An 18,864-nucleotide genomic window follows, 5' to 3' on the forward strand; every position below is an offset into this window, starting at 1 on the left:
TCATCAGTAAGTTCACGATTTACATTCCCTTCCCTTCTAAAGTAACAAGACGATAAAATACCTAAAGAATTTGTGATTCGGTTGACAGCTCGCTTTCGCTTAGTAACTACGACATCTTCCGTTATTACTGACCTGTGACACGTTAAACTTGATTTTGAGGTGCGGATCAGTTGGATCTTTCTGATTTGCCTATTTCTACTGTAGTTTGCTTTGTTTATTTTCTTTGTTTTTAAAGACATCAGGGAAATTAAAAAAAAAAACAAAATGTTCACAAAACATGAGACTACAACATGATTTTGATTTGTACCCACCCTTGTACTTTGTTCTCCCTACAGGGCGCCTCAAACTTAACATAACAAAAACATTTTCTTTCTTCCATACAGTATAAGCCTTATATAATGAGCATAATTTTTGGTGGTGCAAAACCTTCGAGGTTAAATGTATAACATCTTAGCATTCTTATCTGCAGCATTATATTGATATTTCGATCACAAAAAAGTTTTTTCATTATATTACAAGAAATAGTTTTCCTTGTGAAATTTATTAATATTTGTCAAATTTTATTATTATATTAATTATATTACTAACTACAGTAAGTATACAATAAGTTTCTTATGTATTATGAAATATTTATTCAGACCTAAATTACAATTGATCAATTATATTAAATAAAATTATTGTACTTAAATGAATATTAACAGTAACGACTAATCTTTATCAATCTTGTGAAATAAAAGGATTCTGGATCGATTCCATACCATCCATTGGACATATGAGTACAACACTAGTTCCCCTACAAACCACAAGTCCCAACTGTCTTGTATCTTCTATAAGTTTGTAAGGATCATCTGGGTCACGTAAATATTCGGAGGTATTGTCTAATACAAGGTTTAGAAGAGGGTCATAACCTTTTAGAACTCCACTGGCTTCTCTACCTCCAGCAAATTTAACCCTTATGGTTTTTTCAAGGTACTTAGATAGATCTAGAATGGATTCTTTGCGTTTTTTCTCTTTCTGGTCACCCGCTGAAACTGCAGCCTATAAAATATAAATATATTACTTAAGATACAGGCTGAAATAGTTGTAATATAGAACTAGACCAACCCAATTTTATTTTTATCAATTTAAGTTGAATAAACTATTCTAAGGCTTGTCATTTACTTAGACAGAATAACAGAAACAATTTTCAAAAGAAATTAATACATTTAATCGATAAATGAAAAAATATAATAATTTACAAAAACCCTGCATACTGTGCCCGTACCGTAGCTGCATAGATATTTAGTGTTACCCCCTACTAATTCCAGGATATACCTACCATTGACCTCGACTTAGAACAGACTGAAATTGATTTCATTCTGATAATAGTAGATTCAATAGTAGCTTAAAAAATGACAAAACTAATTTTAAAGTCGCTATGGATATTAACTAATATGTTCGACTAAAATCTATATAAAAAAGATCAAATAATATAGACTCACAGTCCAATAGAAGAAAGACAAAAATAAGGTAATAATAATAAAACAGAAATTGAATAAAGATTTACATAATCTACAATACAGGCATCTTAGTCAGAAGACTGGTTAAAATAAACTTTTCGTCCAGTAACAAAATGTAGAAATACTAAGTTATGTGATGAATACAGACTAATAAGGCTTATGTGTCACGAAGAAGGTAAAAGTTATAAAGAATACTGCTTATTTCAATATATCAGAAAATTGGATTCAGGAAACACTTTGGAGCTAGAGAAGCTATGTTCTGCCTTCAAATACTAGCACAAAAATATAGCATGACAATTAACATCAAAACAACAAAACTTGTGACCATAAGCAGATCACAAATAACAATATAGATTCCAATTTTTAGACCATCATCAATTTATACTGATAAAATTTATTTTTATTAAGTATCTTCATGATGGTTGACTACGAAATGCCATCACTCAGAGCAACAGTTCTACTTGATGGAGTGTTAGCACATACACCAATGAATTTTGTTTCATCTGCAAAACAGTATTTTGAACTGAACATTTTTTTATTTTGGATACTGATGATTTCCAAAAACTTTGCCTCTAATGACTTCAAATAATGTCTGTAGATCTGGGTATCATTCTATTGGGTAGATAGTATCCAGGTATTGTCCTGGTAAAATCATTTTTAAAAGATAAACTTAATAAACTGAAACACCAAATCAAACGCATAAGAAAACTACAGGAAATTAAATTAAAAATAAAACGGAATTCAGAAATTTCAGAAAGCAAAAGGATAGAATTTAAGTAGTCCTTCATGTACATCAGATTGAAGTATCATTTGGTAGGTTACAGCAAAGTTGCTGAATTTCTTTACCCAATACCTATTACAGTGGCGCACCCAGAATTTGTCTTAGGGGGGGGTTTTGAAATTTTTTTATGCTACCTCCATTTTGAGTCCCTAAAATTTGGGTTTTAGTTTAATTTAAAGTACTAAAGATAGCAGTTCCAAAGATTCAGGTATCTATTATCCTGCCTACCAACTAAAACCACCCTCTCTTACTTATGCGCAGTTGACTGTCGCACGTACCGTACTCCGAAAGTGGGATGGCCACTGTAAGGCTGACGACATTTTTGGAACACTCCCTTCTCTTATCTAGATCTTATCTATTGTTCTGAAGCTATTTTCTTGTGGCATTTTAAAGTAATTACTATTTTAATGGGAATAAGCCAAAATTGAAGGTTAAAATAAGGTTATTGACGTTTGACATTAATCGAACTTGTAAATACAATACATTTTGAAGACGGCTATCGCCGTATTCCCGTTCTCCTCCGGGAATCCTCCCGGTGCAAGGCATGCTCCTCCTCCAAACCTGTCGATTCCATCGCTCTTCTAATTCCTTCATTTCAAGAGCGTCGAGGTATACCTCTTTTTTTTCTTCCAGGGGGCTTCGATTTGTGAAGTTTTTGGGGCCAACGTTTGTCAGACATTCTCAATGGATGTCCAAACCATTTTGAACCTCTTCTTTCTATTCTGTCAATGACCGTTTCTGTAGCATTCATGTTATTTCTTATAGATTCGTTAGTCTTCCTTTCCTGCCTTGATATTCTAGCACTTCTTCTCAAATAATCCATTTCAACTGTCAACAATCTTCTCTTCAGGTCTGCATTAATTGTCCATACTTCAGAGCCATAGAACAAAGAACTGATTCAACCATGGTTTGCCCTATTCTTTTTTTGTTCCTTTTGGAAATGTGGTGATCCCACCATAAGGAGTTCAGACATCCTACAATTTTACGTCCTTGATTACTTTGTGTTTAATTTCGGTTTCTCCCAAGCCGTTCTTAGCAATGAGTGGATCTAAATATTTAAATTTTTTCACTTGTTTGATTTCCACGTCCTCGTCTATCAACACTTCAAACCTTGCATCTGAACTGATAATTAAGTAAATATTCTGTTTTCTTCATGCTGACTTGTAACCCCCATTTTAAATATTCTCTCTATAGACACTTTATCATAAATTCTAGATCATAAGAATCTTGAGCTAGGTTGACTTGGTCATCTGCAAAGTTTAGGGAGAACAGTACGTCATTTCCTATGGGGATTCCCATTCCCTGGCAGTGGTTTTTCCAATTTTGGAGGGCTGCCTCAATATATAAATTAAACAGTAAGGGTGACATACTGCATCCTTGTTTTAGTCCTTTAGTTTCTTTTATTGGCTCTGATAATCTATATCCGACTTTTAGGTAAGTAGTATACTTCTGTGATTATTCCTAAAAGGTATGGACTAATGTCGAGTTGTTGTTAAGCTTGCCACAATTTAAGTCTTGGAACTGTATTATACGCCTTTTCTAGGTCGATAAAGGCTAGATGTACTTCTGTACCAACCGCTATTCTTTTTTATATTAATTGTTGGAGTATAAACAAGTTATCAGTGCAAGATCAAAGATCAAAAATTCAAACGTCAATAAACTTATTTTAACCTTCAATTGCGACTTATTCCCATTAAAATAGTAATTAGATCTTATCTCTGTCATTAGCCCGGTTGGTATTTCTCTTCTTCTTCTTTCTTTTTAATGACTGCTTGGATGTAATTGTGAACACTATTCCATCCCTCCGTATTTCCCGTCATCTTTACGATCATCTCTTACAGTCACAGGGTTCATACCTATTTCTTTATACATTCTGTTTCTCTCCATTGTACATCTATTACACTCCGGCATTGTGTGAGTAACAGTGTCGGAATATTCACAGTATATACATTTATCTGCATCTGTCTTTCTGAATCTATGAAGATACGCCCTAAAACAGACAATCTACCCAGTCCCTTAGGCTCGGGATCAGCATCTTTGTCCACTGAGCAACATCTTCCTTGTTGTTCCACTCTTCTTGCCATTTTTCCATTGATCTTTCCCTTTCTTTTTTTTATAGCTGTTGTCAAATGCTTTCTTCTCCCATAGAGATGTCTCTTTTCTTTTCTACTGCTCTAACAAATGCAGAGGAACACAAACCGTGATAGTCCACAAGGCCGCCGCAGATACAGTCCTGTAGGCGCATGCTACTCGCAACAGACTCGTTCTGTCTAATTTTTTATAAGCCTAATATTAGGTATCTATATCTAAATATAATGAAAAATATTATTAATTATTGCGTATTTATACAATAATTATTGTGTTCTACATATTTAAAGTGGTAATTTAATTATTCAATCAGCGTTTTGGATTTTTTGTATTGTGTGTGAAAGACAAGTTACATTTTTCTACTATTCTTTATATATTGTTTACTTTATATGCCCTGGGTGCGCCACAGCCTATTAAACTTTTAGGCATTAATTTAGGCTAATCATATATAATACAATTACAAACTATAATCCTACCAGACAAAATACAGGAGCAATTGAATTTGTAAGATGATTATTCCCGACTCTAAAATTGAACTTCCGGATTTTGGTTGATCTAACTCTAAATATAATACAAGTAAAACGTATTACCTTGTCTCGTTTTTCTCCGGATGAAGCCATTAGCCTTTAAATTAAAATTTAAATTTAAAATTATAACCTTACTTTTATTAACTGTTTATCAGTATGCAATAAAAGATGTTTTATTTTCTGTCCAAATGATGTTGCTAAAAAAACATAGAATACGAACTTGATGAAGTGTGATGTCAGAATTACCGTACCAATAGTTGCCTATATTTACATCAAATATTGAGTTTTTTATTACATTGATAAACATCATAATACTAAATACAAAATAATAACTAGAAATCACCTATTACTGTACACAAGAGAACTGCAAAATAAGAAATAATTGTTTCGACACTATGAAACTGGAAAATTATTTATGTATGCAACCAAATATACAAATGATCACTACCAAAATAAAATACAGAGCTGGCTTCGTCCATCACAATTTAGTAAAAAGGTTTTGAAGTTAAAAATAAGACGATTAACTAATTATATTAAATTAAACGTAAATTAAAGAAATATATTCTATAATGCATAAAACAGATTAACTTTTTTTGAAAAAAAAAAAAAATTTAACAATAAAACACAATTTCCCCATTGCACCATATTTTTACCATAACAATTTTTTAAAATTTGAACATGACCTTTTTCTAAATTTTTTTATTTATATTGTCTAGAAAAATAATTTATTTTTCAAGTAGGGTACATAGTTAACATTAAAAGCATTTTAATTAGGTCGCACGAAAAGCTTAAAGTTTTGCTGAAAAACTCAAGACAAAGTACGGTAATTCTTACACAAACACTCTTATTCTTTGAAACATACCCTAAAAGTGTCTTAAAAACCCAAAGTGAATGGTTAATAGATTTCTTTTCCAGTCCTAGTTCCTTGTTATTGTACGGTACTGGGAAGTAGTTGGTATTCGTATTAATATAAAAAAAACACGCTAAAAAACACTATCTTCTATTTAGTATTATAAACTCGGTTCACTGATTTCAGATTTAACTTTGTAGTTAATTTAGTAATATATTTTTCCTATGATGAATAAATTTTGACTGATGTGACTTGATGTGTTTTGAATTTTGACTGAAAGTGGCTGGAAATTACAAGGGAATCTAAAATATGCATTCCACATGCCGTTCATCATATTCAAAATTCGTAGTGGATTTAGTTTCTGATACTCCAAAGAAGGTAAAGAAATAAAACATGATGGCGGTATTAGATTTAGTCTGTAGTAATCATGCAACGTAGTACTCTAATAATCTTCATATAGAAGAAAGAAATAGATTATCGAAAACATATACACTAGCTAAAGTTCATTCGTTTACCAAATTCCCATCAGTAAACATGAGCACTTGTTGATATTCGCCGTCTCATTCGTCAAGAGGCTATTAAATATAATTTATTACCTTAAGCGAGACAGATTCTCATGTTACAGATCCCAACTTGCCATCATCTTAAATTCAAATTGTATCGTGTTGATTTTTAAGTTAATATATTGTGTTATATTTATGTTATAGTTATTGTTAAGTTATTTACTGGTCGTGTTATTTTTTAGAGTTTAGTTTAATTGTGATATAATGATTAAATTTCAAGAAATTCTTTCACTAACAGTTTCAAAAGTAAATATTTTTAAAAATCATATGATACGTAGGTCGTACATCAGTACGACCCTGTTTGGCTTACACGTGGTTCTATTGACGATTGGGAATTTGTAGAATGAATAGGGTTTAGATAAATTATTATTGTGTCCATAACGAATTTTTCAAATTCGGTCCTGTATTTTAATTTATCTACCTGATCACAGATTTCACTCTTCTGTCTTCTGTTACACTCACACAATTCTGTTGACATTGACGTTTATTTGACATTAATCAATTGTTATAAACATAAATATTGTATTGTATTCATATTCATTGGTACGGTACTTAATATACATTCAAAGCTTATTTAATTTAATAAATGATAATATGGAAGGATTAGACTATTATAAATCTTTAATATCAGATGAGTAAGCCATTGGAGTATGTGTAAAGCAAAATATTAATTTTAAAATTTTTTAGTGAAGTTATTAGTGCCCTTATTAAAGACAGCAAAGTAAGGGAAGGAGAGATTGAAAAGACAAGAGTTAGACCAAATTTAAATTTTTTTCAACGAACTGTCTCAAATCTGGTATCCTCTAATAATAGGTAACTACTTTAATATATGATTTTAGTTTAGTAAGCTCAATGTTCTCAAGTATTTTCCTCCTAATTTGTTTTTATTTATCTTCTTAGGCTTCCAGATATTATTTTTAGTTTCCTCATATTACCTTTGGCATTTCTTCATTTATACATGTCATTATTTTCGTTTCCCTTAAATTTATAAGTTTATTCCTTTTGTTGCTTACCTCTTCCTTGTTATTTTCGGAATCTATACCAAACCAATCATAGAATGTTTTTAGGTTTTGATGATCTTAGTGATTTTGTAGGTCATAGAATATTTGAATGTTTATATATCTCTTTATAATTTCCTTATTTTAATATTGTATTGATACTATGCTATGCATACTAATTTTTTCAACTATGTTGCTCAAGACATTCTCTCATAAACTTAAATCAGATCTTGCTCGAATTTATTCAAAATCCATATTTCACATATATACAGAATAATAATAATAATAGTCTCCCGTTTTATACCGCTGTCGCGGCTTTGGGAGTATAGCAGGGTAGTCTGCTATATCTAGGGCCTACGGTATACAAGGAAGGTAACATGGCCAGTGCTACGCTTCAACCGTCTATTATTACCCCTGGTTTTACCCAAGGTACTCATTTTTATTCAGGCTGAGTCGACCTGGGGCCTATAGACATTTTTTTAAAATGTCTAGATGTTCTTGCCGGCGGTGGGATTCGAACCCCGGACCACCGGCTTGCGAGGCAAGTATCCTACCGCTTGCGCTACGCAGGCCCTGCATATACAGAATAATGTGTAATTTAAATATTTTATATTTATTTTGTTTTCTTCATTGGGTACATATTATTTACTTTTTGGATAATTGAGAAAATTAATGAACCTATTTCTACTCCAGTTATAATCTATTTAAAAAGTTTGAGATTTAGGAACACTCTAGAAGTACTGATGAAATAATTGTTCCTATATTCAAAAAAAAAAACAAAAGATAACTCATACATCCACAATTCAGACCATTTTTGATTTTGCCAGAACTAATAAAAAGTCCATCCACCAGCCGTATGAAATAATAGGTAGAAAGTTGAAGGATGGTGAAGAGTTGGTAGAGATAGGACAGAATGGGGGAATGTTCTAAAGAATGATGATTAACAAACAGTCCATACAGTTTCAAAATTTGGTGTTTTTTGCTCTGTAGATGTAGATTGAAAACTTGATGCAAGAAAAGGTTTTTGTAGGTTCAGAAAGGGTAGTATGTAAGAAGGATATCAGAAATAAAATCAAAGTATATATGAAACAAACATGTGTACAGATTCAAATTGAAATTCAAATTAAATCAAAAATTTGATTTATAAAATATCTTTTGAATGCATTCTCACTAAAGACAGACAATTTCATAGATCTCAGAAGTGCAATTGAAAGATTTATCTATACCTATATAAAACTTTAGATTTATCAACAGTTTTGAAGGAGACAAAGAAAAATATTGAAAGAATGTAACCAGCTTCTCATTAGAATGCAGTTTTGGGTACCCATATTTGATTTTTCCTGGTTTTCCTTATGATTTTTAATGTTGATACCAACAAGAAAGTTATCCTTTAATTACTGGACATGAAGGAGTGTGTGTTATTAATACATGCCATTCTCATTCTATCATCACTTCTCTAATAGATATTTCTGAGCTAAAATGTGTAAGAACATCTCAAATTTGTCATTCAAGTGAGACAGATTCAAATAAATTAGTGGAAGAATGGGTTTATTTTATTTACAATGTATCAGAAAAGTGTATTTTCTTTAAATAACAAATTCCACTATTGGGTGAAAATTGCACTTTTATAGATAGGTCAGTAAAACATTTTTTAATTGAAAAAAATATTTAATTTCATTGTATATCAAAATGCATTTAAAACAGTTATGCCTATTTGGTTTCTTATTTTCACTTTTTATTCAATTTAATATTTTTTATTTATTTACTTCCATTGTTTAATTTAAAATTATTAATAATTTAAAACAAGCATTTAAAGTAAAGTATGAAGAACTTCTTTTGTAATAAAGATAATATCTATTGACCCGAAATTTATCTTAATAGGACCAAGAGGAACCTACAAACAAATTCTGAAGATTCACAGACTTTCCTTAAATTTTCTATTTTTTTGAGTGTCAAGGATTACTAGCTATTATTAAATCAGTAATAATGAAAAAGTTCTAAATAATTGAAACTGAGTCATACCTTTTACCCACTTTAATGTAATAAAAATGGATTGATACGATCTCTTCTTAAGATGCTTTTTTTTTAACACTCAGCAACTTTTTTTAATGAAGTATTTGATGCTTGTGACTGGAAAACCATGACGAAGAATAGGAAGGACTGGAGACTGATACTAGAACAGAACAAGACCCACAATGGCTTGTGGAGGCAAGGTAGATATTTAACTGATATCTGAAATTTTTGTTTGGAGGACATATTCCCAAAATGTGGAAATATAGCAGTAAATACCCAATAAAGGTAAAATACCTTGATCACAAATAATGATTTTTTGATACAAATACAACTGCATTGGCATGTGTTTGAACCACACATCATGGTCATACATTTTTTGCAAATAATAAGAGATACATTAGTTAAGGTAAATAAACTTTGACCAAATTAATGCAAGATGGGATAATTAGTATGTAGTGCTGATTTAAGAATCTATATCACATCATTAGGGATCACTCTCATCTATGCATGTTGCCCCCCTTATGTCATCAAATAAATCTGTTCTTGTAAAATATATTTTAAGAATTTAATGTCAAACCTTTAATCAATTGTATTAAGAATTTCAGACAACCAAGAAAAATTTATAGCTAAAGAAAAGGAAAAGAATAATAAGAGATCTAGACCAAGAAAAATTCCAGTGAGGAAAAAATTAGCCATAGATTATATTAAAGAGATTTTGTCAGATAGAATAGAATTTACAAAATCTAAAGATCAAGAATGTGCTGATACTGAAAAAAATACAAATGATTTAAATTTGACAGATGATGATAAATTAAGAATAGGGTAAGTTCGATAATGTTATGTCAAATATCATCATTAGTTATATTATATAGGGTGGGCTACTCTTCCCTTATATTTGGCAATATAATGTTTACTGATATACCATTTTTACAAAAATATAACATCAACCTGTATAAAGCATAAGTTGCGTTTAAAAAAAAATAAACTAAAATTAGAATAATTAAACTAAATTAAATCAGGAATTTAACTTATTACGTAATCATACTCAAAACCTTAACTGATTTCTTAAATGTTGTAGGTATTCCAAATAACTCCAAACTATTGCTGTGCTCATTGGCAGTTCTTAGAATTCTTATAATGTGTTCATTTTGACCATAGTTTTTAGTATGAAACGAAATGTTGAAAATCTCAGTATTACGAGTTCTTCTAGTATTAACATTCAAACTTATTAAACTTAGTAACTCTGAATCTTCAAAAAATCCATTCATAATCTTATGAAGGAAACATAAATCTGCTTCAAACATATGTATGCAAGCATATACCCTCAAAAATTTATTTTGAACTCTCTCGATACTGTATCTATTACTATTATATGAAGGACACCAAATGGGAGAACCTTACTCCAAAACCGATCTGACTAAACTAAAGTATAACATTTTTAAAGGTTGTACTGAAAACTGATTACAATTTCTAAGAATAAATCCCAACATATTTAAAGCTTTAGTTAAAGTTTCATTAATATGATATTCACAAGTTAATTTAGAATCAAAGTTTATACCTATATCTGTGATATTATTACGGGCCTCTAAAGGTATATTATTTATACAATAACAAGCATCACCAAACAAAATGCACATTCTTCAGGTCTATATGCTAACCTCAGACGCGTTAGACAATGAAGTGGAAGACGTATACTCCGTTATTGAAGACACAATAAGAAATATTTCATCTAAAGAACCACCCATAATCATGGGCGATTTTAACGCTAAGGTAGGAGAAACAAGAAATGATAACATCCAAAATGTAGGAAACGATGGGTTAGGTATTAGAAACAGCCGAGGCGAACATTTAATAGATTTTGCAACCGAAAACAGTTTGGCCATTGTAAACACAATGTTCAAACACCATGCCCGTCGTTTATCGACGTGGGCCAGCCCAAATAGAGAATACAAGAACCAAATCGACTACATATTGATTAGAAACAGATGTAAGACATGTTTTATAAACGTAAAAACTAGACCAAGAGCTGAATGTGGATCCGATCACAAATTTTTATGGGCTTGCTTCAAGATGAAGCTAAATAGAACAATGCCGCACCAAAATCCAAATAGGCTGGAGATTTCAAATCCGAAACCATTTAGAGGTGCATTAAAGGAAACTAGTATGTTGAACACACAAGACAACCCGGAAGAAATGTGGAAAGGTTTCAGAAATGCCATTTCATAATAAAGAACCAGAACCGAAAAAAAGATCATCAAGAGAAAACACTGGATGACAGACAGAACGCTGCAACTTCTCGAAGAGCGAAGGAGAATCAAATCTCTCATATATCAAAACGACAGCAACTAAAACGAATTAGCAAGGTTAAATAGAGAAATCAAAAGAGAATGTAGGGATGATAAAATAAACATATAAATGAAGAATGTTTAAAAGTAGAGAGACATGCAAACCGGTATGAATCCCATGAGCTATATAACAAAATATGATATATATCCAGGGAATTTAAACCAATCACACAAACAATAATGGATCAAGACCAACATATTATTAATGACGAGAAAAGGATTGCGGAGGTATGGAAAAAATATTGTCAAAGTCTATATGCAGATGATCCTCAGAATGCAAATCACGACGAGTTCACTGCAGAGAGAGAACCAAACATTCTAAAGTCAGAGGTAGAAAAAGCGATCAAAAAGTTAAAAAATAGAAAATCTCCTGGCGCAGACCAGATCACCTTTGAATCATCTCCTATATTTATTATCACCGATTCGATATCTTCCTGCAAATTGTTCACCACAAACATTCTTTCTTCTACTTTCTTGACGTGGTTCACATAATTATGCCAATGCTCTTTAGATACGCGTTGGAAATCTTTTTTTATCAACCGTTCTACCGTTTTTTCTTTATAATCGACGTTGTTTGAAGCCACATACCTTTTTACTTGACTCCACACCATCTTAATCGGGTTCAGCTCGCAATGGTAAGGCGGGTGTCTCAAAATTATAACGCCATATTTTTCCGCAATTGTTTCAATTTTGTACTTGTCATACTCGTCTCTAAATGCGGCCGCAGTATCCAGTAATTCACTTTTTAGGTAATCTTCGCCGAAGAAAATGTTTTTCGATTAGCCAATCCTTGATTTGCCTTTTGTTCCATAATTTTTTCGGGAAATCAAATTTGCGAGTGGTATGACGCGTTATCCAAAACGATAACGTTTTCTTTGTCTTTCTGCAAGATTGAAACTAACGTATTCTCAAACCATTCTTCATATAGATCCCCGTCCATTTCGTCGTGGTAATCAGTGGTTCCCTTTTTTACCAAGAAAGTTAATTCGGCCTATGCTACAAAACCAGTTTCGCTTCCAGCATGAAAAAGAACAAACCGAGGACCTCTTTGGGTTGGAGCTTTCAGTTAAGGAAGGGAGCCCTTTTATGAAAGCATCTCGTGGATTCTTGATCGTTGTGTCCCTCCATTCCTTTTTGACTGAAGCACCGACGTTAGTCCAAGACTCATCGGTATAAACAAGGTTTACATTATCCTTCTTCATCAATGTTTTTATTTGTCCGAGGTACTTGTGTCTCGAGGATATATCTTTTTTCATCATTCTCGAATCTCGACCTCTTTTACCATATTCAAAACCCATGTCATTTAGTAGCCTACGAAATGTGGTTTTTGAAAAAGCTGGTAGGTCCTCATCATCCTTCACTCTGTTCATTGTGCTGTCGGCGGTTGGTGGTGTCACCCCAAGGGAACAATTAAGGGTCTAACCACCTTCTTAAATCCCCGGGTGCACTGTAGAGGGCTTCAGAGTTAACGTCGAGAGCTCCTCTACTTTAAGTCCATTTTCGGGTTATAGACTTCTAAATATTTCGGTGTCTTGCCCTGAAAAAGGCAAGATATTTCTTACATGACAATTTCTTCGTCGAAATAAAACACCAAGTTAAGTTGAAACAATTCTCAGCCACAGAGTATGGAAAATAAATGCAGGAAGCAGAGCCCCGAGAGCACTAAGCTCTCGGAGAGCCCGTGAGGGACTGACCTGGCTGACCTGAAAATCGCCAATATTTATATGCGCTGTTCGAGCGATAAATAGGGATTTCCAGGTCAAGAGCCAATGGGAAAATTCGAGGCGGGGCGATGCGCATCGAAATGCGTACTAGTCCACAGACTATAGCATTCGATGACACCCCCCCTCCTCTGGAGACTCTGCGGCTGGGAAAAAATATTTATTGATTTAAAAAATACAAATGTGAAAATACACAAGAAAATATGCATAAAAATACAAGTAAAATGTTCAAAAAGAAATTCACACAACACTGCACTACTTACAGGGGGAAATCGGTGGTGATGATGGCATCTCAAGCCCCTACAGGTCCATCCTCGGTCGGTGTGCCAACTCCTCCAACGGGCTCGTCTTCTTCTCGGTCGTCCGGATCCCATCTGCCATATCCAACGGGGTTTCGTAGAGTACCGGTGTGCCGAAGCCTACGTGGTCGTCCAACCACTTTCGGTAGGGGGGCGATGACTGGGTCTACTCCGGGACTTCCATCGGCATCTGGGGCTTTTAACTTTGAATAAGCCTGGCTCGTCAAAGGTGTCTGCACGTCGAAGGCGTCAGGTCTGCAGAAGGCCTCGATGTCGGAGTGTTAGAGTATTGCTTTCTAACTCTACGTGGTTCTCCCCATTCTTCTCTTGACTTCAACCCATGTTGAAGTCAATGGTGTGTTGCCTTCTGTGAATTCGAGCTGGGTTGTGGGTTCGGATTTTAACCACGTTGTCGGGCGCCATGTCACCTCAAGGGAACAATTAAGGGTCTAACCACCTTCTTAAATCCCCGGGTGCACTGTAGAGGGCTTCGGAGTTAACGTCGAGAGCTCCTCTACTTTAAGTCCATTTTCGGGTTATGGACTTGTAAATATTTCGGTGTCTTGCCCTGAAAAAGGCAAGATATTTCTTACATGACAATTTCTTCGTCGAAATAAAACACCAAGTTAAGTTGAAACAATTCTCAGCCACAGAGTATGGAAAATAAATGCAGGAAGCAGAGCCCCGAGAGCACTAAGCTCTCGGAGAGCCCGTGAGGGACTGACCTGGCTGACCTGAAAATCGCCAATATTTATATGCGCTGTTCGAGCGATAAATAGGGATTTCCAGATCAAGAGCCAATGGGAAAATTCGAGGCGGGGCGATGCGCATCGAAATGCGTACTAATCCACAGACTATAGCATTCGATGACAGTGGTATGTTTTCCAAAAAAAATCATGAACAATTTTCCTTAATCGAGATATCACTCCATCATCGTTAGTATTCTCACATAAATTGGACTGGAAACTGGTTTTCTTCCTTTTTTGTACAATAAAAAGATTATTTACGGTAGTTTTGACCATCAGACAGATATGACAATACGATTTGTTGGAGATTTTCAAATTTACTATAAGCGGAAGCTTTCTTTGCGTCATTTTACCATTTTTGATTCGCGTAATCAAGGGCACTGTTTTTTATGAGATGAGACACAAGGAAAAAAGGGAAGTGCCGAAATATCAACCTCCTTATTAAAGTAAATTGAATCATTAGATCCAGATATACAACATCTCGTGCTCTACGCAGATACTTGCGGAGGGCAAAATCGAAATCGCAATTTACGTGGCAAGTATGTTTTACGCCGTGACTACCTCTACTTTAGAATTGATTGATATTAAATTTATGGAATGAACGATCTCGACATTCAAAAAATATTTACACCACCAATGAATATACATTATTAATCGAACTTAGCAGGAAACGACCATTTCCATACAATGTCCAGCAGCTAGCGGATGACGTCATTTATGACATTTTATTCTCCTTATTTTAAATTTTATAAAATTATCAACAAAATTATTAATACCTATTTTATTTAAATACACTCAAATGCAAAAAAAAACTCAATGGAGAAAATTTTGGTCAAATTAAAAGTATTTCAATTTTTTTATTTTTAGTCCTATTTTGATGATTTTTTTAGCACACTGTGTATACATTTATAAATTTTAATTTTGTTTAGTCAGTTTTTTGATAAAATTTTATATTTGACTTTTTGTACGGGGTTAATTAAAACGTGGTTTTATTATCATAACTTTAAAACATTTTGTGGAATAATTCCGTTTGCAAATTTTCGTAAAACCTTATTTTTCGGTTGCAACCATGTCTCCTAAGCATTGTGTTTTTTGTTTCATGTTAAAATATGCCTTGGTTTATTTTTTAGATCCAAATGAATTGGCCACCCACAATTTAGGACTTTTTTAATTATGATTATTTTGGAGTTATTTTGTAATACGACGAGGTGGCTTTGGTGACTGTTATCATTATGTCATATTGACACTTACATTTTGTTTACCTATGATTGATCATGGTTCTTAGTGTCGAAGATTGTGCGAAGCCATTGCTGTGGTTGAAGATGGGAAGCTTTACAAGCGTAAAGCGGGAAGTGACAGGAAGCTCAAAACTATCGCTTTAGATGATCGTTTTATACGAGTCAACGCTTTGCGGGATCGTCATTAAACAGCGGTGCAAACAAAAATCAGCTTCAAGAGGTTCGAGGCAATAATGTAAGTGTATTTACAGTTCGTCGAAAATTACATGAATTTAGTTTGCAAAGTTGCAGACCAACAACTGGATCCAAATTACTTCCACGGCACAGAGTGGCTAGACTACAATTTTCCAGGGAACATTTACATGGGAATTTAGGACAATGGAGTAATGTTCTTTTTACGGAGGAGTCGAGATACTGTCTTCACTCAACAGATGGGAGAGAACGAGTATGGCATCGAACTGGAGAGAGATTTGCTGAGTGCGCTCTCAGTCACTGAATTGGTATTTATTGAGGGTTCGTTGACTGCACACCAGTATATTGAGGAAGTTTTAGCGAATCACGTAGTACCCTTTTCTCAATATATCGGCGATGATTTTCTATTAATGCAAGATACTGCGCGATAGAGCACGTTTGGGATATGCTTGGTAGAAATATTAGAGATCGCGAAGCCGCACCAGCCTGAATTAATGAACTTCGCTTGGCTCTAGAAGAGGAGTGGCAAAACATCCAGCAAAATTATATTCGCAACCTCATAGACAGCATGAGCCGACATGTACAGGCAGTTATAGAGGCTAGGGGAGGTAATACAAATTAATAAGTTATTTTTAGTAGTTTTTCTTTATTTGCATACTTAGGTTAAGTTACATTTAAGTTGTTTTTTTATGTTTTTTTATTGTTATAATTGTTCATTAGAACCAAGTTCATGTCGTTGCTTTTAATCATTATTTAAATACAGTGCTTCTGGGATGTCGATATGACATTCGTTCGATATCAGTCACCAAAGCCCCCATCGTCGTATTACAAATTAATACAAAAGATAATGGTAATAATAGGAAAAGTCGTGAATTGTGGGTGGCAAAGTCATTTCGCTCCTAAAAATGAACCGATTCATATTTTCACATGAAACAAAAAATAATAATACTTGGAAACATGGTTGCAATCGAAAAACAAGGTTTTAGTTAGGGTAAAAAACGACCTTTCGATTAACCCCGTATAATATTAAAGTATATTAAAGTCAAATACAAAATTTTATTAAAGATCACATTATACTAAATTAAAATTTATAAATTTTTAAAGTGTGCTAAAAAAATCATCAAAATAGGGCTAAAAATAAAAAAAACTGAAATACTCTAAATTTGACCAAAATTTTCTCCGTTGCGTTTTTTTGCATCTGAGTATATATGAGCTATCATTACTGGAACCGTAAATAAAATTTTTAATGCCCAGGAACAGGCCAAGTATATTCCAATACAAATAAAAATAAATGTAGAAGCTATTGTTGGACTATTTATTACCACACCGTTAATTTGTTCTTTATGTGTAGTAAAATACCTATTCCATATCATTAAAATACATATTCCATATCATTATTTACATTCTTATAAACTGTGATATATTTATTTTTAGCACACCTCACAATAATGATATCAAACAGAGACAGAAAAGGGTTTTTGTGTGCAAGAAAACCCCGTTTCAACAAATTAGAGAAATATTATCTAATAATGTGGACAAAAGTACTTCGGCGTCTTCTAGTAATGAATTAAAAGACAGTACTGTATTGAAAAATATGGCAGAGTGTGAGATTGAAGATGCTCTAAGAAGTAGAAAAACTACTGTTTCAGAAATTAAACGAAAATTTAGTGGTCTTTCTACAAACACCAGTAAAATTAAAAGGTTAAAACATGAAAATACCAACTGTCAAAGTTCTAGCTATTCATCAGATGATAGTTCAAATTATCACCGTTCATCGTCTAAAAAAGAAAGCTGTACTGTTTCATCCATAAAGACAAAGACACCTAAAAGTAGTGAGTCTTCAGATGATAGTTTATGTTATCGTCGATCATCTTTAAAGAAAACCAGTACTTCGTTCTCCAAAAGAAAACAAAAGATTCGACAAAGCAGTGACTCTTCCGATAATAACTCAAGGTCATCGAGTAATAAAAATAGTTTTACACCCTCTAAGAATGATGTACATTTCCGCCAAAGAAGGGAGTCGTCAGAAGCGAGCGTTATTAGTGTTTCTGATACTTCCTCTAATGAAGACTCTGATTCGGACGTTTGTATAGTTGAAGAAAAATGATAGGAATACAGTAAATGTGTATAAATTTGTAAGTATGTCCCACAAAACAAGTAATATAAAATTGTTGTTATAAACACAAACTATGTTGTATAATTATGATTATATCTACCGTTGGATTAATTAGAGGAACATTTCAAATTACGTTAATGTTTTAATTGTTTTTCTAAGAATTTATTTTCCCAAATTTTCCACTTAAGTCTTCTGCAAAATTTTCCCCGACGTTGATTCACGCGTTTGGGCATTTTGTATCCCTGACTACAAATACATTTAAAAATAACTGTTGTGAACTTGTCTCCTTTCTACAACGTAAGTAGAGAGCCAGAGGTTGAAACTGAATAGACTAGAATAGAATAGAAATATGCTGTATTGCCACTGAAAATTGTACAATTTTCAATTGTACAAAGCTTATAAAAAGTCAGAAAAATAACATTAACAATTTCAAATTTACTGAAATTACATAAATCGTTAATATCACAAAATAAAAGATAATAAAATACACAATCCATTGCAAAATTTAAATAATGCAAATTGCATAAAATAAAACCTTACGAACTTTAATAAGTTTAAGTTGCTGTGATACCTAAATATATATATATATATATATATATATATATATATATATATATATATATATATATATATATATATATAGTAAACTCTTAAATATTGGGGAAATCTGCAAGAAATACTCTAATGTGTATCAATTGTTTCGCCGAACGTTTTCGCCAAAGAGAATTAATTTGGCTTCTTCAGGGCTGAAAGAGAATAAATTATAATTAGCTACCATATATTATCTATTAAAACATTATTGATCTTACCGTAACTTAGAATTGTAGAGTTAGGATATTAAAAAACTTTGCTAGTAACATAGTGGTGTTTTTTTGTTACTATGTGCAA

General features: G+C 33.0%; 2 protein-coding genes across 2 annotated transcripts; one reads left to right on the forward strand and one right to left on the reverse strand.

Annotated features, from left to right (window-relative positions):
• Positions 1 to 608: 608 nt before the first annotated feature.
• Positions 609 to 5,117, reverse strand: LSm7 (U6 snRNA-associated Sm-like protein LSm7). The gene is made up of 2 exons (XM_072521494.1): positions 4,959 to 5,117; positions 609 to 1,038 (listed from the first exon to the last, which is right to left on the reverse strand). The coding sequence occupies exons 1-2, from the start codon at positions 4,986 to 4,988 to the stop codon at positions 718 to 720; spliced, it is 351 nt and encodes a 116-aa protein (XP_072377595.1). The 5' UTR covers positions 4,989 to 5,117; the 3' UTR covers positions 609 to 717.
• Positions 5,118 to 6,810: 1,693 nt separating this feature from the next.
• On the forward strand, positions 6,811 to 18,535 carry LOC140433509 (uncharacterized). The gene is made up of 4 exons (XM_072521495.1): positions 6,811 to 6,943; positions 6,996 to 7,121; positions 9,917 to 10,141; positions 17,295 to 18,535. The coding sequence occupies exons 1-4, from the start codon at positions 6,903 to 6,905 to the stop codon at positions 17,965 to 17,967; spliced, it is 1,065 nt and encodes a 354-aa protein (XP_072377596.1). The 5' UTR covers positions 6,811 to 6,902; the 3' UTR covers positions 17,968 to 18,535.
• Positions 18,536 to 18,864: the final 329 nt, after the last annotated feature.

The sequence above is a fragment of the Diabrotica undecimpunctata genome, chromosome 2, assembly GCF_040954645.1.
Source record: "Diabrotica undecimpunctata isolate CICGRU chromosome 2, icDiaUnde3, whole genome shotgun sequence".
Taxonomy (NCBI): Eukaryota; Metazoa; Arthropoda; class Insecta; order Coleoptera; family Chrysomelidae; genus Diabrotica; species Diabrotica undecimpunctata.

Coding starts and splice junctions, on each gene's coding strand:
- LOC140433509 (XM_072521495.1), top strand. CDS start 6,903: ATGGAAGGATTAGACTATTATAAATCTTTAATATCAGATGA. Junction 6,944..6,995: donor AAATCTTTAATATCAGATGA/GTAAGCCATTGG, acceptor AAAATTTTTTAG/TGAAGTTATTAGTGCCCTTA. Junction 10,142..17,294: donor GATGATAAATTAAGAATAGG/GTAAGTTCGATA, acceptor ATTTATTTTTAG/CACACCTCACAATAATGATA.
- LSm7 (XM_072521494.1), bottom strand. CDS start 4,988: ATGGCTTCATCCGGAGAAAAACGAGACAAG. Junction 1,039..4,958: donor CCGGAGAAAAACGAGACAAG/GTAATACGTTTT, acceptor TATATTTTATAG/GCTGCAGTTTCAGCGGGTGA.